This window comes from Rana temporaria, chromosome 4 (assembly GCF_905171775.1).
Source record: "Rana temporaria chromosome 4, aRanTem1.1, whole genome shotgun sequence".
In the NCBI taxonomy this organism is placed as follows: domain Eukaryota; kingdom Metazoa; phylum Chordata; class Amphibia; order Anura; family Ranidae; genus Rana; species Rana temporaria.
This window is the reverse complement of record NC_053492.1, coordinates 296,190,987-296,212,063: the sequence shown is the minus strand read 5'-3', so window position 1 is coordinate 296,212,063 and position 21,077 is coordinate 296,190,987. Positions and strand designations below refer to the sequence as shown.

The 21,077-nt window shown below is 42.8% G+C and overlaps 1 protein-coding gene across 1 annotated transcript in view; it reads left to right on the top strand.

The window, feature by feature from the left end:
* Window positions 1-21,077, top strand: part of AHI1 (Abelson helper integration site 1) — a 329,300-nt gene that overhangs the window by 97,192 nt on the left and 211,031 nt on the right. The window contains exons 12-15 of the mRNA XM_040350481.1: window positions 703-826; window positions 2,369-2,598; window positions 11,445-11,551; window positions 17,650-17,768. Of these exons, the coding sequence (XP_040206415.1) occupies window positions 703-826; window positions 2,369-2,598; window positions 11,445-11,551; window positions 17,650-17,768 (580 nt within the window). The remainder of the gene's footprint in view (window positions 1-702; window positions 827-2,368; window positions 2,599-11,444; window positions 11,552-17,649; window positions 17,769-21,077) is intronic.

The following is a 21,077-nucleotide window of genomic DNA, read 5'->3' as shown; positions in this document are numbered from 1 at the left end:
TGCCTCCTTTTTCCACATGGTCTGGTCCTGCCCCCACCTCAGAAACTATTGGTCAGGAGTAGTTTACGCCCTCGACCAGATTACCTCCCTGGATCTGGGAACTAACCCTAAATCAATGCTGCTGAACATCTTTAACCCTGGGATACAGGGGAAATGCACTAAATTATTCCTCAGTTACGCTACTTTTTATGCTCGTAGAGAAGATATTCCTCCACTGGAAGGGCGCTGAACCTCCCATGGTGTCCTCATGGCGCTCGGGCTCGCCTCCTCCCCCGGATCTCCTTAAGTAACCTTGCTGGGATTTATTGCTTCCGAACCAGTATCTCATTGTATTGGTATATATTGGCCTTTCAACACCTCTCTCCTGTTCATATCAGCAGAACATCAAGCTTGTGACAATCAGTATAATACTTTCTCTTTTGACTAACTGTGTATATGCATCAATTGTACTGTAAAAAATTTGAATAAACGTTTTTCTTGTGAAAAAAAAAAAAAAATAGCGCAGTGGCAAACTGCAAAAAAAAGCCCTAGTCATGAAGGGAGTAAAATCTTTCAGAGCTTAAGTGGTTAATATTTTTTTAAAGTGTATATGTGCCTGTATAATTGTTTCATGTATACTGTATTTACCTTTATTATTTTATGTGAATAATTGACATTGTTATATTTTTTGTTTATGTTGATGATTTACTTTTTTCCCTACAGTGTATGAAATACCCACTGGACACTATTTGAGAGAACTTCATGGCCACCTCAATGTTGTCTATGATCTTTGTTGGTCCAGCAATGATCAGCATGTACTTTCTGCTTCATCTGATGCTACAGTCAGGTTTGTATGATAATGAACTTGCATGTGTATATTTCCCCTTTTTTCTTTTTTGCCTCCAAAAGAAAATATTATGTGGCTTGTGGCTGATGTCAAGTGGAGACCTTTAAAAGATCAGTTTTTGCAAGACTGATATTTCAAGTAGTATTACTCAGCAGCCTGTTTGTGTGATTTTTACAGGACTCCCAGCTGCATTATCCTACTGTGACAATTATAAGGGGGTCACTCTCTCGCCACAGTTTTTTCAGTATAGCTTACCACATGGAGAACGCAGCTCAAGGTGTAAAATTGCTGCGCTTGTCTCTATATTGAAGGGATCAGAGTATCAGAAGACCCTTTGACATTCTGCTAAAGCCAGCCATTGATGGATCGACCGGTTTAGCATTGACCAGCTGAATTTCGTTCCATCTATGGGCTAAGCATTGTTCAGAAGTCGATCTCTTGATCAACTTCTGTACTACCAGCCTGTTGGAAAATGTTTGTTTGGTCAGTGCCATTGGCTAGAGCCGGCAGTGCTGATGAGTGTATTCCGACAGTGGGGAAATCTCCCCATTGTCGGAATACAATAGTTCCATGGGAGAGATTCCCCCATCCACCTCAAATATGTGAATGGGGGTATCAATCATGTATGGCCTGCTTAAGACTCTAATATGAGTTTCGGATTGATAGGCTTTTCAATCGGGGTTCATAAAACTCCACTATATGACTTGTGTTTGGTAGAGCCTGCAACTGACGTTAGATGATTATTAAAACTATTGGGTATATACTCAAATTAATGATTTACAAGGATTTGTAAGACCTTTTACAAAAAGTGTTACAAATAAATTGAGTTTGTTTCAAATATATATTTATTTGGCAGCTTTCCTTTTAAATAAAACCAGTTGGCATCAACGTTGAATGGATTAAAGAAACTATCGTCTAAAGCTGCATCAACATGGGGACAAGGTGCTTTGAGGTGGGGGGGGCAAAAAGCACTCGCTCGTCCCCACCCCCTTTCCTGACCTGCTGGGCTTTGTGCTCAGATAAGGGTCTGTTATGGCTTTTGGGGGGGACCCCATGCCTTTTTTTGGGCGTAGGGGTTCCCTTAAAATCCATACTAGACCCTTCGGTCTGGCATGGTCTTGGAGGGGGGATTCTTTTGCTGTTGTTTTATAAAATTTTGTTGTGGAGTTTACCCTCAAGATTCATACTAGACACAAAGGGCCTGGTATTGTCGGGTTCAAAGTCGGATCACGTTCATTGAAGTCGGATGAAAGTCAGACTTTAAGTCGCAGGGCAAAGTCAGATCCACAGTCGTGTTGTACCAGTGGGAACCCAGGCCTAAACCTACAAGCTCATTGGTAACCATGCACAGCTGCACCAGATTCTGTGTGCACACGTTTAAGTAAATCTGCCCCAAAGTGTATTCTTCTTCTTGTTGTAAGATATTTGTCAGAATGCTTAGCTCATTATTTTTTTTAATTCAGAATTATCAAGCTGAACACAATGCCATCCTGTATTATTGGTAATTAATATGTTACACTAATACATTTATTTTCCTTAAAGACTGTGGAGAGTTGCTATGGATGCTTCATCTGCCATCAAAGTATTACCTCACCCGTCTTTTGTTTACACGTCAAAATTCCACCCGATGTCTGATGATCTGGTTGTGACTGGATGCTATGATGCTGTGATTAGGGTGTGGAATGTAAAGGTGAAGGAAATCAATGGCCAGCTTCTGCAAGAGTTTGAGGGTCATAAAAGTTTCATCAACACCCTTTGTTTTGATACAGAAGGTACGTTTCATATATCTATGCAATTTTTTACAATATTTGTGGCTGGGTTATATATGTGTATTGCAACACAAAATGGGCTTTAAAACTTTTTGGTAGTTGAGATCAGACTCAGAAGCATGTCAAATACAGGACAGACAGTATGACAAGTCGCAGCCCCTTGATTTTAATGGCACCTGTTCCAATCAATGCAACTTAAAGTTGCAACAACTTTGAAAGGGTTCCTACACTACTTTGATGCGACTTTCTTGCAACTTGAGTGCCAGAGAGTGTAACGTTGCGTGAACGTTGCACTCAAAATCGCACAACTTTGGAGTCACACTACTATGACCCGGCCTTACTCTTGCTTGTAAGCACTGCCCTTATTTATAACTTTGACTTACAAATGTGACGTTATAGCTGTGATGATACCTGGAGGAATAGTGCAGGCATGTGGCTTTCCAGCATCTGTAGTAGCAGAGGGCACCTCCTTGATGAAGACTTGAATGATAGGAGTAGTCCTGTGTGGTGCAATAAAATAATGTACAGTATGCTGTAAACTATTGTCCCTAGTGTGCAATAAAAGGACACATTTTTTCTTTGGCAGTAACAGTCTGTAAACAATGGTGTTTAACCCCTTCAAGCCTAAGGGTAAAACAAATATTAATGCCTAAGCACAATCATTTATCATCACAATTACTTTGTGTATCCAGGTGGCTTTTTATACCTTGTGTGTTTTTAAATGAGGATAAATAAGGATTTTATTTGGGGGTAAATGGTAATGATAGCTTCTGATTGTTTCTTTATTATCAAAGGAAAACTGGCCCAATATAGTAAAAAAAATATATATATTTTTGAAATTTAGCTGTATATTTCTACCACCAAAGAACAACCCAAAATAAATTTTTCTGGCGATCGCAGTGATGCCACATATGTGTATCTTATTTGTTGTATGTACCCGTCGTACAGCCCAGAAACAATAGTGCGCCTTTTGCTTTTTTGTTGTTTTACCTATAGTACACTGACACTAACTGACACCGATATAAATGTATCTGCTGTTAGTACGGGCTCTATATGCGCATATATGCAGCCCCAAGGGAAAAAGCCCAGTGCAGTGAGGCCGCATATGTGTTCTGTCGGCATCAAGGGGTTATAAGAACAATTGTGAATCGTACTGAACACACTCGCCTGTTTGTTACCCTACAAATAAAAACATAAAATAGATCCTGTTTCCTTAAAGCATAAATAACCGCACAGTGCTTGTGCTATGTAATTTGACCCCCTATATAACCTAAAAAACCTGGCTGATACTGCCTGGTTCCGCCCTCCAACCTGTACACTGACCACGGTATCAGGGCTCAGCAACCATGATAATCTGTGGTCAGTTTACATGTTTACGTGCCTCCATCTGCAGCCCTGCTCTCTGATCTCCCCCCTCCCTGCCTGTCAGCTTGAGATACTGCCTGCCCCTCTGCTCCTTCTGCTATAAAAAAAACTATTATATGTATACCATCCCATCTGTTATATAACACTGTGTCCCATTGCCTGCGCTGTATGAAAACTATGCCAATTTATATTTAATCTCAGAGCGTTTCTAGGCACTCACATGACTGCTGGTCTCTCTGCTCCTCTCCTCCCTCCAGCTGATGTCAGCGGGAGTTCTCCGCCCCTCCTGCTATAGCTGTCAGCCGGAAAGAGGAGAGCTGAGAAGTCACATGAGTAACGGAAGACGCTCTAAGATAAGGTAGAAATCTGCATATTTTTTTATATAGCACAGGCAGCACTGGGACACATATCGTTATATAACAGATTGGGTGGTATACATATGATATAGTAGCTTAACAACCACTTTAATGTTTACCTTATGCATGATATCCTGACCGTACCCTTTAACCCTAACCTATTTATAAACCCTAGATCAGGGATATCCAATTGGCGGACCTCCAGCTGTTGCAAGTCCCATCATGCCTCTGCCTATGGGAGTCATGCTTGTGGCTGTCAGTCTTGCTATACATCATGGGACTTGTTGTTCTGCAACAGCTGGAGGTCCGCTAATTGCATATCCTTGCCCTAGATGATGAGCTTACCTTATCCTAATCGAAAATATTGGCGTTCCAACCTGTCAGGCTTGCTTGCGCTAGATGCCAATGAGAACTCTTTGCCAATTTCACCTTTAAAAACCCTTTTACTTTATAAAGTTGATGAAGCAAAATTATCGATGCTTCCTATGTGCTGTTTTCACTTTGTTTAAATATATTTTAATATATTGAAGCGGGTCCAGCTTAACATGAAAAATGTTCTTTAGACTTTCCTGTGTTCACAACTTCTCTTATGAGGCCGCAGTCAGCTACATTAACTGTAATAGGATAATTATGTTACTATTGTATCAGTGTGATCTCAGCAGTCACTTTCCTGTACACAATGGTGGATCTTATAGGTACCAATTTAGGAGAATTTAAACAGTTGAAGGGATCAGAATTGAACAGTGAAGCAAAGAAGAACTTAAATGAGGGAGACAGAGTGATTAAATATGACTATAGGAACGCACAGCAACTTTGGAACAAGAACTTGTGTAAAAGGGGAACTTGGACTTTAGAAATCATCTGTTAGTTTGGAAAAGTAAATTGCATGCGTGTAATGCCCTTCTGGCAAGTGACACACAAGTTTTCTAATATCATAACAAAGTATCTTTTATAAAGCCTCACTGTTCCCCAGGCACTTACTCATGGGTACATAGAAGACAAGATTATAAATTATAGTTTAGTTTACATCAGACAGATGCCCATATTTACATTTGGAGCAGAATAACCCTAGGTCATGTTCATTAAACCTTGTTCCTTCTGGGTTATGTTGATTTTGGCTTTTGCGGCACTGCCAGATTCTGACTTTTAGATCAGTATATGCACAAAAGGTAACAATGGTAGATTTTTCTCACAATGCTTGTATTTACAGTCAGCTTGAAAATATAGAGTTGCTTAAGTTACAGAACAACAATTATTGACCAATAGTCTCTAACCACTTTTTTTTTTTAATCGCATATATCAGTTTCAATTACACTTTTGTGCAAGCTGTTGTGTGCATGTTTTGATAAGCATGTATTTATTCATCTTTGTGCTTTAATTCTTATTTTTAATTCACATAGACCTTTATTTTACAAATGTTTACTCCAATAATTTCCCTTCAGTTTGATATTTGCACTTGAAAAGTTTGATATTTACATTTTGCTCATGCATTATAAATTTGCAAAATACAAAATGTGTTTTGTACATAATTATTAATTATGGGCCCAGGAAGGCACACTAACATGGAAGAATGCAGCAGGGTTTCCTGTTTTTATACCAAGTAAGACCACAGTGATATCAAGTACCTCAGATAAAATTGTGTTATCAGCATCTTAGGGCACTTACTGCCAACTCTCAGAACAGAAGTGCCATATTCTAAAAACAAAAAACAAAACAAAAGTAAAGGGTCAAAGGGCCAAATCCACAGCCAGCGGCGCAAAATAAGTTTTTTCAAACTTATGTCATTTAAGTTACGGCGCCCTAAGTTGGTGTCGTAATTGCCGTATCCACAGCGCATTTGCGCACAAAATTGCGCCTGCCGTAACCTAAATTCGGAGGCGTAAGGCGGGGTTATGGCAAGTGGGAAGGAAGTGGGCGTGCTTCATTGTAATGAGCCGTGACCCCATGCAAATGAAGGTCCGGCCGTACTGCGCATGCGCGCAGGAATCTGCTGCTCACTGCGCATGTGCAGAACTTTGCTTGGCGCAATCAGTGAGATAGGTAAAAGGCCAAGTGTACTTAGTTTGAGGATCGCCCTGTGCTTAACTAGCTCCAGTCAAACACACTTCATTTGCAAAAGTATTTCCCTGTGTTCCCTTCCATGAGCAATTTGCTTCTGCTCTTAGTTTGTCAGTGTTTGTTGGTAAGTTGTGTTTGATAGAGAAGTGTTGGAGGAGTAGTAGATAGTAGTTGTTGTTTGTTTGTGATAAGTGTAATTTTTGTTTGATTGTTTCTGCTAATTTTTTTGTTTGTTTTTTTTCTGCTTGGATTTTGTGTTTGGTTTTTGTGTGTTTGTATTTGACTTTGTAGTAGCTGTCTGCGTCTGTGTGTATTTTTGTGTATTTGTTTGGTGTGTATTTTTGTGTGTTTGTATTTGACTTTGTAGTAGCTGTCTGCTTGTGTGTGTATTTTTGTGTGTTTGTCCTGTTTGGCTTCTTGTTGCTGGGTGGTGTCTGTGATGGCTCCCAAACGCAGGAAGCTGAATTTTTCCCATGTTGAAAAGCAAATCCTTGCCAGGTATATCATCCAATATGGAAGATATTTACATGGGCCTGATAGCCGGAACACCTCCCCGGCCGAAAGGAAGAGGATCTATGCCAAAATAACAGATCACATAAATGCGGCGGGGGGAGGGGAGACGAGGACCCCCGCTGGCATTAAGAAAAACATCAATGATCTGAGGAGCGTGGTCCGCAATAAGGTGGCCAAGCTCACTGCGCATAGGAGGGGCACTGGAGGAGGGGGACCATGCCCCATCCGGCTGACTGAGGAGGAATGGGCAGTGGCCCGGTGTTTCGAGCCAGAGCAGGTGGTGGGCCTGCCTGGTTATCAGTCTGATGTTCCTGTGAGGCCAGGTAAGGTTTTTTGTTTTTTTATTTGGTGATTAGCATGTGTGGGTGGGGGAAGGGAACATGTGCCAAGTGTGTGGATCCTCAAACCTGTGATTGTTTGGTGTCTTCCACAGATGACCAGGAGATTGCTGGGCCATCAGGCCAGGCTGCTGCACCACCCCAAAGACAGGAGGCTGCTGAGGAGTCCCCAGGGGAGGGGAGTGGCCAAACCTCCCCTCATGAGGAGGCTGAGGGGGAGGAGGATGAGGGGGAGGAGGAAGAAGATCTCCAGATTGGCCGGGAAATCATTATTGCCACAGATCTGATGACATTTGACGATACCCTTGAGGCTAGCCTTGAGGCTCCCCTTGAGGCTACCCCAGAGGCTCCCCTTGAGGCTACCCCAGAGGCTCCCCCAGAGGCTGGCACCAGTCAGGCCACCATCAGGGGTAGCCCCTCCCACTCCTCCCACAACATGCCGCAACCCACAAGGGTCACTCTATCCCCTCCTACCTGGCCACAAGCCTCAGGGGCAGGCAGGATGGCGACCCAGGACACCAGGGTGGGGTCTGAGCATATGCCGGCCAGTCTGCTGAGGGACAATGCCAAGCAGACCCGCAGTCTGGGTGACATCAAAAAAACTATGGCCAAGATGGAGCACAGCCTGGATGTAATGAGGGAGTCACTCAGTGATGTGGCCACCAATTCATTGGGTGTCATCACCTGTTTGTGGTCCCTGCATACCGCCACAACAGGCGTGGGCCAGGAGGTGACTGCCCTCACCCGGGCTGTGCAGGACAACACCCGGGCTGTGCAGGAGAACACACGGGCTGGCCAGGCCAATACGGCTGCCATCACTGACTGCCTGACCAGGATAGCAGTGGCCTTGGAGGGCAGGCCAGCCGGAGGTCAGACACCAGGGGAGGCTCCTCCCTCCCCTGCTCCCCCCCCCAATGAAGATACTCCCTCCCCTGCTCCCCCCCCAATGAAGATACTCCCTCCCCTGCTCCCCCCCCAATGAAGATACTCCCTCCCCTGCTCCCCCCCCCGTGAAGATCCTCCAGGTGGCCGTGCCCGTGCCCCTGCCCGTGGGCAGCCTAGACGGAGCACTCGCCGCCGGACTTAAATACCAGGGGTACTTTTTTTTTTTTTTTTTTTTTTGTTTTAAAATTTTGGTTATTATACTGTACTTATGATTTGGTTTATGTGTGTGAATGATGTGTGAATGTGGGGGGGGGGTGGCATTCCTGACAAAATAAGGGTGTCACCCTCAGTTTTGGTGGAGAAGGGATCCCCAGGACCAGGGAGAAGTCATCCTAGGTTCCTGAATGGTGTATGAATGCACAGTGACATAATTGGAGCCGTGGCGGGGCGTTACTGCTCCCAAGTACCAAAGGGGGGGGGGGTACTTGGATCTAATCCAATTCGATGTGCATGTGATGTGTTTGTGCTAGGGACCACAGTGGTGTGCATTCATGCATTCTCATTGTGACATAAATCATGTGCGTTTCCAGAGACAAAAACATTCTCAATGTGTCATTAAACATGTGCGTTTACTGTGCAAAGCAACATTCTCATTGTCACATAATTCATGTGCGTTTGCAGTGAAAACAAATAATATCATTGTCACATAATTCATGTGCGTTTGCAGTGAAAACAAATAATATCATTGTGACATGATTTCTGGCCATTTACTGAGAAAAGATGCCTTATGCAAGGCGTCTCCTGGCTACTGTGCCCTCAGTAGACCGGGTAGAGTGGGCTAGGGGGGGATTGCCTGGGTGGGGGGTCAGGTCAGCACGTAAGTTAATCTCCAGTCCCCTTCTCATTGCAAAGTTATGAAGAATGCAACAAGCCCCTATTATTTGGCACACAAAGTCTGGGGAATACAGCAGTGTACCCCCAGTCTTGTCCAGGCATCTGAAGCGGGACTTCAGCAGGCCAAATGCACGCTCCACTACTGCCCGGGTGCGAATATGAGCCTCGTTGTAGCGTTGCTCTCCTGGGGTTTGGGGGTTCCTGAATGGGGTCATCATGTGAGGTCCCAGGGCATATCCAGAGTCACCTGGAAGGGAAAAGACAGGAGGATATTAGTCATGCATGTGCCCCATGTGATGTCTGCATCATGGGGGGGGACAGTCATACCTGACACACATGTCACTCACCAACCAGCCAGCTGTCTCCATACACGTTCTGCTCCAATTCACGTGATATGTTGGTCTGCCTAAAGATGTAGCTGTCATGGCACGAACCTGGAAATTTGGCACACACATGCCAGATGAGGCCATGGGCATCCACGATTACCTGGACATTGATGGAATGCCAGTTTTTGCGATTCCTGAACAGGTGCTCTGTATCATGGGGGGGCTGTAGTGCCACATGGGTACAGTCAATGGCCCCGATGGTCCGTGGGAATCGGGCAATCTGATAGAAGTCAGCCATGCTCTTCATTCGCTGGTCCTCCTGGGTGGGCTTTTCAAATTGACTGCCCATGCGTCTCAGTATTGCAGGGACAACCTGGTGCACACACCTGCTCATCGAGGACTGTACCATCCCAGCCAGACCTCCACATGTTCTCTGAAAAGACCCAGTGGCCAGAAAATGCAGGGTGGCCATAACTTTAATGTGAGCTGGCAGGGCATGGGATCGTTGGGTTGGGGTGTTCAGATCATCCTGCAGGATCCTGGTTAAGTCCAGGATGGCTTCCTGGTTAAATCTGAAGTTGCCAATGACCTCAGACGCAGTCATGCCAAAGAGATCTTGGCGTGGGCGGTATATCCTCTCCTGTGCCCTCCTCCTCCTCCTCTGTGCCCTCCTCCTTCTCTGCGCCTGTAAAGTTGCGAGTGCCGTTATAATCATTGATGGCCCAGGCATTTTGGCAGTCACAATGAAGTCAAGCAAAGAAGTGTTGGCAGCTCTTCCTAAATGGTGTTGCTTCAGCAGACCTTTACAGGGCTGGTGTAAAATTAGGGCTGCTTTTATAAAGTCTAATTTTGCTCCAGAAAACTAACAGGTGCGTACAGGGCGTTATCTACGGCGCACAGGGCGTAATCTACGGCGCACACACTTAATTTTGAGGATCGCCCTATCTCCCTCATTTGCATCTTTGCCTATCAAATAAAGCGGCGTGACTAGCGTAATTTGCGTCAGAGGATGCGCCGGAGTAATTATTTTAAGTAGGACGGAAAAACCGTATTTTTCGTTTTGAGGATCGGGCGCAAAGATACGCGCGGAGTAAAATTAGAAATCTCGAGTTAAGTCGGCGCATCTGCTTTGTGGATTTGCCCCAAAGAGCCTTTCTTGGCTAGTTGACAAATTGACTATATATGTACAATCCCTCCCCATTCTAAGCTGTACTCTTTTATTGTAGTGCCTATCTGCGTTGAGTACTAGTGCTTTCGAAGGAGTGCATCTATTTAGGGGACCCCTAGGATTTACACAAACTGATTTTAGCATGGTAGAGGACTGCATACTCTTTTTTTTTTTTTGCATAGGAAATACCAGCCTTCATAATTGTGCACAGCTTACTACTGCTTGGGGAACAGGGCAGAAGCTAACTTTGTAACTGCTAAAAATAGAAAAATAAATTGTATAGAGCCGATACAGTAAAGCTTCAGGAACCCCCACTGTTGGCAGTTCATATTTACCTGAATTGGTAATGATTAAAATTATTGTCAAATTAGTATGTGGTAACAAACTGTCATATACATTTTCAGAAATACAAATTACCATGAATGCATATACATTGTAGAAAGGTTTATGCATGGACTGATCGAGTTTTAGTAAATCGGGTACTGTGTTGTTAAGTAAATGGCAGAAGGGGGTTATTTACGAAAGGCAAATGCACTTGAAAGTGCAATTGGAAGTGCAGTCGCTGTAGATCCGAGGGGTGCAGCATTTTAGCTTGCACATGATTGGATGATAAAATCAGCAGAGCTTCCCCTCATTTCAGATCTACCCCTCAGATTTACAGTGACTACACTTCCAAGTGCACTTGTAGTGCAAAGCGGATTTGCCTTACGTAAATAACCCCCATAGACTTCTGTTATTGTGCTTTTGATGATTATGACATTATGATTGAGAAGAGTTGTGCAGTAGATATATCATTATTGAAAAAAAGAAAGCAATTAATGACCACAGTCCATGGTGTGGTGGGCGGATTGTATATCTATTGTTAATATCTTGCTATAACGAATCATCAGAATTCTAGCATGCTCCTAAAACCATTGTTTTCAGTCTGTACCTGTTTGTATTTTAGGGCTACATATGTTTTCAGGAGACAGCTCTGGACTTATTATTGTGTGGAATACCGGAATTAGCCGAAGTTGGCAACATAATCCAGCAGAGCACTGGGCTATTTTGAAGGTAGGTGGTGATCTAGATTTTTATTGAGTCAAAGGGTAAGTGGCTGCTGGGAAAGAAGCAGAATGCTGGTGAAATAAAGGTGATGTGCACCAGAGGACATCACAAAGCTAAATTGGTTAAATCTGATGCTTAATATTTTCATTGTGGCACGTGTGTGCCATCCGTACACAGGCTTCCAGCACAGGATGAGGTGAGTATGGAAAATACTAGTACTATTGGATATATGTGTTAAAAAGTTTTTGGTGATTAGTGTTGTGGTGAGATTAAAGTGTGCCTAAACCCAAAAATCTAAAAATAATTTATTGCAGCTTACCAGTTCTTAGATGTGTTTTTTCTTTTTTCATGCCTTTTTGCCCTTTATTTTTACCCGGTGATCCCACTGTTAGCGTACATGTTCATGTCCTAGAGTAACAACACTCGCCATACTGTGCCAGGACAGCAGAAACAAGCAAGGGCTACTAAGCAGCGACCCATTCCTCTTATACATAACATAGAGGGCGTGGTTCTGTAGTCCTCAGCCATAGCAAAGAACAGTGTAACTGATAACAGTCTGTAGAGGCAAAGAGCACAATTAGCCCTCATTCAAACTGGTTTCTTGCAAAAGCTGTTTATTTTGACAGTAGAAAATCAGCATTATAAACTCCAAATAAGCTTCATTTTTTCAAAACAGTTTAGGTGAGTTTAAGAGAGTTTGGAGTTTGGGATTTTTAAAATAAATAAACACTGAAGTGCTTAACCTGCCTAGAGTTTATGAGCATTTAACAGCGTTCAGCGTTTTTTGTGGTCAGAATTCCTGCTCCTGAATGAAATTTTAGAGCATTCATAAAACAACCTATAAACTGCTAAAAGTGTCCATGTGTGTATGGACACATAGGATAACATAGAGGGGAGTTTGAGGGCAGAAAACAAAATGTCCAAACTAACAAAAACATGAGTTTAATAGCAGCAGTGTGCACTTGGCCTTATCAGTTAACAAGACTTCTTGCAGGATCAGCAGGTATTTTTGTTGCATTTATCAAACAGATCTAAAACAAAAAATTATTTCAATAGGTTTACCAGACCAAAAAGGACCAAATAACAGTAGTTTTTTTGTTAGGGTTTATCTCTTATTTGTTTTTGGGTTAAGATATTTGAAATTACATTTTAAGGTTTACATACAGTTTAGCATTTAGTGATATTAGGGCTCTTTCACACGGGCGGACCGTGTGTCCGATTTTTAATCTATTCGTGTATGGGTGAAAAGGGGACATACATTGGTCCCTATGAGATTGAGGGTGTCAGCGGATGAACATCCGCTGACACACGATCTCGCCCGGTGCCGCAATCCTCCGATTCTGCTGATGGAGGAAAACCCTATTTTTCCATCCGTCTGTGGATCGGGTGAACATGGACAAACATGTACAAACGGTCCGTGTTCATCCGATCCCTCCCATAGAGGAGAGCGGAGAAAAGACAGGGCAGTCCCTGCACAGTGTGCGGGGACCACCAGCCTGTCATGCGCCGGCTCAGCAGGCATCAACGGCGCGATTACTGATCCGCCCCGTGTGAAAGAGCCCTTAAACACAAAAACAAAAATGTATTACATTGCAGCTTACCAATACTTAGATATGTGATGTATAATGAATGGTGCTGCACTGCTCAAGTTAGTGTAAAGATTGCTGTATGTGTTGTGCAAAATCGAATAAGTAATATCTGTGCAACAAAGCTAACAAATATAGTGCACAGTAAGCAATCAAGTATTGTGCAACTACATAATAAATATATAGATAATAAGAATCTTCAAATGAATATAATCAATACTGAAAGAATATCAAATTATCATTGACTAATAGATACCGTATATATGACCATAAACAAATGATATAATATTGAATTAGAATAAAGTGCATGAATACTAGAACGTGTGTGTGTGTGTGTGTGTGTGTGTGTAATTATTGCTGCAATAAATCATCATGTGATACATAAGTCCGTTATGCCAATCTTTGGGGCTTTGTATGTCCAAACACCATCGGTGTGACAGTGAATCAACTTCTATGTCCTCTTTTGAACCGCTGTGACACCTTTGTGCTCTCTAGCTTCTCACCTTAATATAGCTTTGGGTTAAGCATATATAGATGTTATCCCCAATGTGGTGGTCCTCCTGTCATCACTCGCCTCGAGGGGCACTCTAGTTATCCTGCCCGGCTTGCGTGTCTCTTTTGGTAAGTAGGATCTCCTCTATGGTACTCTCCGCTCTCTATATATATATATATATATATATATATATATATATATATATATATATATATATATATATATATATATATATATATATATATATATATATATATATATACACAGTACAGACCAAAAGTTTGGACACACCTTCTCATTCAAAGAGTTTTCTTTATTTTCATGACTATGAAAATTGTAGATTCACACTGAAGGCATCAAAACTATGAATTAACACATGTGGAATTATACAAAACAAAAAAGTGTGAAACAACTGAAAATATATTTCATATTCTAGGTTCTTTAAAGTAGCCACCTTTTGCAGCAGACACATCTCTAGAACTGTTAAGAGGAGACTGTGTGAATCAGGCCTTCATGGTAGAATATCTGCTAGGAAACCACTGCTAAAGAAAGGCAACAAGCAGAAGAGACTTGTTTGGGCTAAAGAACACAAGGAGTGCACATTAGACCAGTGGAAATCTGTGCTTTGGTCTGATGAGTCCAAACTTGAGATCTTTGGTTCCAACCCCCGTGTCTTTGTGCGACGCAGAAAAGGTGAACGGATGGACTCTACATGCCTGGTTCCCACCGTGAAGCATGGAGGAGGAGGCGTGATGGTGTGGGGGTGCTTTGCTGGTGACACTGTTGGGGATTTATTCAAAATTGAAGGCATACTGAACCAGCATGGCTACCACAGCATCTTGCAGCGGCATGCTGTTCTGTCCGGTTTGCATTTAGTTGGACCATCATTTATTTTTCAACAGGACAATGATCCCAAACACACCTCCAGGCTGTGTAAGGGCTATTTGACCAAGAAGGAGAGTGATGGGGTGCTGCGCCAGGTGACTACCTCTTGAAGCTCCTCAAGAGAATGCCAGGAGTGTGACAAGCAGTAATCAAAGCAAAGGGTGGCTACTTTGAAGAACCTAGAATATGAAATATATTTTCAGTTGTTTCACAGTTTTTTGTTATGTATAATTCCACATGTGTTAATGCATAGTTTTGATGCCTTCAGTGTGTGAATCTACAATTTTCATAGTCATGAAAATAAAGAAAACTCTTTGAATGAGAATGTGTGTCCAAACTTTTGGTCTGTACTGTATATATTATAAGATTGGGGTGATCACACTCCAGCAGTAGGTGCATTTTCCAGTGAGTACGCCAGTCCAGAACTTAGTTTTTAAGGGCCTGGTAGCCCACTTTTATTTAAAAGCACAAAAGTTCACTAATACAACAGTATTTCTGCATCTTGCATAACCAACAATTTAGCCTCCTGGCTTCCATACTTGCCATCCGGCTGTTTCAGGCCTTTAGCCTAGGCCTAAGTTCTGTTCCTCAGAAAAAACAGTTTCCTAGGGATAAGCTCAAACCTAGCTTTCTCCTGATAAGCGTCTTGCTGCTCAATCATCAAACGACATCTGCCTCCTGCAGACATGCATGCTATAGCTGCAACCATGCAGCGTGTCTCGCTCCTCCCAGAGGGATTGGGAATCCACCTGATTCCCATTACAGGCTTCCTGTCTGTTGGGTGGGGCTCTGAGCCATGTCAGGTCAGAACTAAAAAGCCCAAGACACAGCTGTGCAATTAATGTGTCTTTCTTTCTCTCCAAAATCTGGCGTAAAACAGCAATATTTCACATAGCACAGAGTCCCACCATCACAATATATATATATATATATGTGTGTGTGTGTGTGTGTGTGTGTGTGTGTGTGTGTGTGTGAAACTTCCTATAGTGTATTACCATTTTTTTTAAGTTTTATTAGGCTAATAACAATTTTACTCACATTTGGAACAATAAAAAATGCATATCATCTACGAATACTGATCTTGTATGTGCGCTGACGTCACTGGTATGCCTCCGCTCACGCCCTATGCATTACATCACAAAAACTTGACTTCTTTAGGGGATGAGCTTTAACTGCGAGGGTTATTACAGTCTCTGGACCAGTCATAAGCACTTGTCAAGAGTGCCAACTATGCTCAAGATTTCTGCCCCGCTCTTCCACTCATAAAAGCCGAACTGTAGATTCAATGAATGAAGAGCGCTCGATGAATAGAGGATGGGTGGGTATAAGAAATGTCTGCCTCTTCCATTCATAGAGTGCTTTTCATTAATGGAAACTATAGTGAGCTTCTATGAATGGAGGTGGAGCGGAAAGGGCATCCATAGTCAGCACTCTTTACAGGTATTTATAACAGGTCCAGCTGCTGTATTTATCCACACGGCACCGGAAATTACAGCTGTGGGGGTATTGAGGGGAAAAGGGAGCACAGGATGGATGATTTCAGCTTAGGCCCCATGCACACGAGACGCTGGTAAATGCTGTTTAGAGGCAGTTGGACAGCTTTTTCAACTGCCCCTGAACACATTCAATGTTATCCTATGTGTCCATGCACACAGTCACGTTTTTCAGCGTTTTTCGGCAGTTGCGTTTATCCTCGTTTTTCCAGAAGCAAAAAAATGGGTTCAGACGCAAAAAAAATACACGTTTCAGATGCAAAACGCTGTACCGGCGTTTTGCCGCGATTTCGTTTATAGGTGTTTTTAAAGGTGTCCTATTTTTTTACATTAGAAATCTAAAAAATGGCAAATGATGAACCATTAAAAAACATTAAAAAACTGTAATTGCTTGCATTGCATTGTAGACAACCCACAACTTGTGGCAAGTGGACAATCCACAACTTTTGGCAGGTGTCGTGGCAAGTGGACACTCCACAACTTGTGGCAAGTGACATGGCAAAGTGACGTGGCAGGTGATGTGACCAGGTGACATGGCCAGTGGACAATCCACAATTTGTGGCAGGTGACGTGGCCAGGTGATGTGGACAATCCACAACTTGTGGCCAGGTGACGTGGTCAGGTGACATGGCCAGTGGACAATCCACAACTTGTGACAGGTGATGTGGCAAATGGACAATCCACAACTTGTGGCAGGTGATGTGGCAAGTGACACGCTATATACAAGTACACTGCTGCTCTCTCAGCTGCTACTCACTCTGGTCTCACAAAATGGCTGAAATGCTTAAATAATACTGTTTTTTGAGCTTAGGGAGGGTCTTATGATGTTTCTTAACTAAACGCTTATAAACGCAAACGCGGTAAAACGCTGCGAAATTCTCGGCAAACGGCGGTTAAACGTGTGTTCAGCAGAGTTTGCACTGGCGTCCCGTGTGCATGGGGATAGCAGCCACCAACACATAGGACACATCTCATTCGATGCATGTATAATGCATTGTGCTGATATAAAAAAATAAACTTAGACTTAAAAACAATATTTATCTTTGCACAATTTGAAATATTTTGTTAGTACTGTAATACACCTTTAATTATTTTTCTGCTAGGAGTTGATTTAGGAGAATTAAGCTCTTCTGATATAGATTGGCTGACAGTACGTAGACTAGACCTTTTCAGTGTAGAGCACACAGCTGTTATCTGGTCATTTCCTTTGCTTTGTAACTTTTAGAGACATAATTGTATTAAGTAAAATGATGAATGTTTTTAGCACTATAAGACGTACTGGTAGTTCAAAAAAGAACAATTATTGATTTATGATGCAAAAGCGAATGCTAGTATTGTTTACTGCAGGGGTAGGCAACCTCGGCCCTCCAGCTGTGGTGAATCTACAAGTCCCATGAGACATTGCAGGACCCTGACAATCACAGGCATGACTCCTTGAGGCAGAGACATAATGGGATGTGTAGTTTCACCACAGCTGGAGTGCCAAGATTGCCTACCCCTGGTTTACTGTATGAATGTGGGCTTAAATGAACAAACATTAATACAAATGTAGAGATACTGCATACTACTAAACATCACTAGATATGCTACTGCATTACACTTCCTTTATAACTAAACATAAAAAGTTTCCTTTACCCTTTATTTTAGGAAATAAAAGAAACTGATATGAAAGGGATTGCAGTGAATCACTTACAGGTTCATCCAAATGGAAGACGTTTGTTAATTCATACAAAGGATAGCACTCTCAGGACTATGGACCTCAGAATGTAAGCTAGTTTTTGAATTTTTCTTGTACTAATAGATCCTCTTTAATTCTTGTTTGGAGTCTAGCTGCCATAAAATCATTCATGCATAAGATGCAGATCACACATTACAGTGCATCCAACACTAACTATCCCACAACTGCATTTGTATGTAACCATCATATTCCCCGCTACCACTCTTTTTTTTATTTTAAACACATCTGTGGCAATTTAACAAACATTTCCAAACTTACTGATAGGGCTAAGTATGCTGTCACATGTTTGATTAGACAAAATGTACTTTCCTCTGCTTTCCATGTGATAGCCCTAAGGCCAAGTGTTCGAACACTGAGCACACATTTGTGGAGCCAATCAAGTGTTCCTGGTTTCCCTATACGCTAAAGTACTGGGCCGTTTACTGTGGCCCTGGATGTATATTGTATGGTGAAGAATGCTGACAAATTTGAAGACTGGTTTACTTTACCCTGGCACAACAAACAAGCATACAACAATTGGGTCTACTCTGTAGGAAGGGGTTGAACTTCTTTAGTGAGTGGAAGATCAGTCCTTGGGACAGAAGATCCTCTTGGGGATGTCTGGCACCAGCCGCACCTGGGTCACGGAGGCCAATCCGGAGCCACCAGAATGACCAGCATCCCTTTAACCTCTATACTGCACAGCAGAAAAGGGAGAAGCTTGAGAGTGGGAAAGGCATTGGTAATGGCTCCATGGTGCAACTAGTGTGTCTATCGCATTCCGCCATGAGATCCCTCACTCTCGCCACAAATCTTGACACCTTGTTGAGATGGGAGGCCAGCAGATCCATGTCCGGTGTATCCCAAGATAAGATTTACTTCTGCAGGACCCTCATATGGAACTGCACATATCCGACCACATCGAAGGTGGACACCATGTGGCCCAGAACCCGTATTCCATAACGCAGATAGGACCACCAGACCGCAGTGCAAAATGTACAAAGCTTGTCCGGTGGGAGGAATACCTTGGCCCGTGCCAAGTTGAGAATCGGCTCCAGATATTCTAGATGCCTGGTTGGGGTCGGAGCGGACTTCTTGAGGTTCAACACCCAGCCAAACTCCTGCAAAGTGTGCATGATCCCTGCTACGCTGTCCATTTATAGAATGAGACTCCACTCCCAGGAGGAGGTCTATCACGGCAATGCCAGGACCAGAGCATTGCCTTGGTAAACACTTGGGGAACAGAGGCCAGACCAAAGGGGAGCACCACAACCTGAAAATGCATGTGTCTGACTGTAAAGCGCAGGAAGTGCTGGTGTCTGGCACAGATGGGAGCATGTAAGTATGCTTCCTTGATGTCTGTAGAGGCCAATAAATCCCCCTGTTGAAGGGAGGCCACCACAGAACAGAGGGATTCCATCTTGAACTTCTATACTTTCACAAAGCATTTTGGGTCCTTGAGATCCATTATCGGATGGACTTCTTCCGTCTGTGGAACCTTAAACAAGTTGGAGTAAACTCCCTGGGAAAGCAGATCCTGCAGATGAGACATGGAGTTTGGAAGGAAAACATTGGTATGATGGATAGGAAAGAAATTCTATTTTGTAGCCTGACAAAATCAGTTTGTGGACCCATTAGTCAGAAAGCAGAGAAGTCTGCGGCTCCTGCGAACCAACCAAGGCAACCCCACACCTTGGAAACAGGTGGGGGTGAGCCTTCATGCTGAGGAGGGCTTGTCTGTGGGCTTGTGAGGCCTGGAGCACTTTGTGCCATGCTGGAGGAAGGATCGATGATGCCATCCAGAGTGGAACCAAGGAGCCGGGTAAAAAGGTACCAAATTGGATCTAATGTTTTGCCCAGATGGTAAGAAACAAGGTAGGGGCAAGGGGAAACAAGATGTGTATCTCCCTGGAATACTTTTGTATACATTTTTCTAGATAAGCAGTGTTGCAAGTCTGTCCCGGTAACGAAGGGAATGAACCCAAGGAAGAAGCGAGCGCACTGACACACGCCAGGAGCACCCTCCAAACGTAATAGGCAAGGGTGAAAGAATTGCAAATATGTCTGTATAGTAAATGATATTGGACCAATATGTGTAAATGGTACCAGTATATACACACAGTATTCATGAACTATAAACCACATTATTGCCTGAAAAAGTGAAAGGCGTAGTAGATACAAAGTGAAGGGAATACTATGTCACATAAAGAAAAAGTAAAAAAATCGCATTACAATCATGCAATACCCTAAAGGGGAAAGGGTGAAGAAAAACAAAGAGGTGTGAAGTATTGGTGATAGAGAAGAAATCAAAGGGATAGTTACCTAGAGACATGCTTCTAAAACATGATGTGCATGTGTGAGGAGAAAAGCCAGAGTGTGAACAAGACTCCCAGTGGGGGTAAAAGTAGCACCCGACACTCCCTGGGCTTCTCCCATACATAATTATGGATAAGAAACCAACACCCATTGTTGCCTGGAAAAGTGAAAAGTATAATGGATACAAAGTGAAAGAAAACATACCACAAAAGAGAAGAGAGAATAAAAAGGTGATATAGAGGAAAATCGCAGGGATATACCTTGTGACATGATGTATGATGTGCACGTGTGAGGAGAAAGCCAGTGTGAACAAGACTCCCAGACACTCCCCAAACCCCTCCTAGCATCACGCTAAGCATGGAAAATCGAAGAGAGGTGGCCTCGCCCCAGCGGCAACACTGTCCGCTTATGACACGACTTTGTATCTACCACAATTTTCACTTTTTTCAGGCAATAATGGGTGTTCGTTTATAGTTCATGAATACTGTATGTATATAATGGTACCATTTACACATATTGGTTATTTTACTCTACAGGCATAGTTGTCATTTATTTCACCCTTGCCTGTTATGTTTGGAGGGTGCTCCTGGGGTGTGTTTGTGCGCTTCTTCCTTGTGTTTATTCCCTTAGCTCCTGGGACAGATTTGCCTCGCAGATCCTGATTTGCAACACCGCTTATCTAGAACAATTTATACCTAAGTATTACAGGGAGATACACATCTTGTTTCCCCTTGCCTGTACCTTGTTTCTTATTATCTGGGCAAAACATTAGATCCTATTTGATACCTTTTTTTTTTTTTCACATATTTGTCATGTAATTCTTCTTTTTTTTTTTTTTTTTTTTTCATAGCACAAAAAATAAAAACCACAGAGCTGATCAAATACCACCAAAAGAAAGCTCTATTTGTAATGGAAAAAATTATCAAAATTTAATTTGGGTACAACGTCACACGACCGCGCAAAATGTTACAGCGCTGAAAATTGGCCTAGGCAGGAAGGGGGTGAAAATTCCCTGTATTGAAGCGGTTAAAGAGCAGGCAGT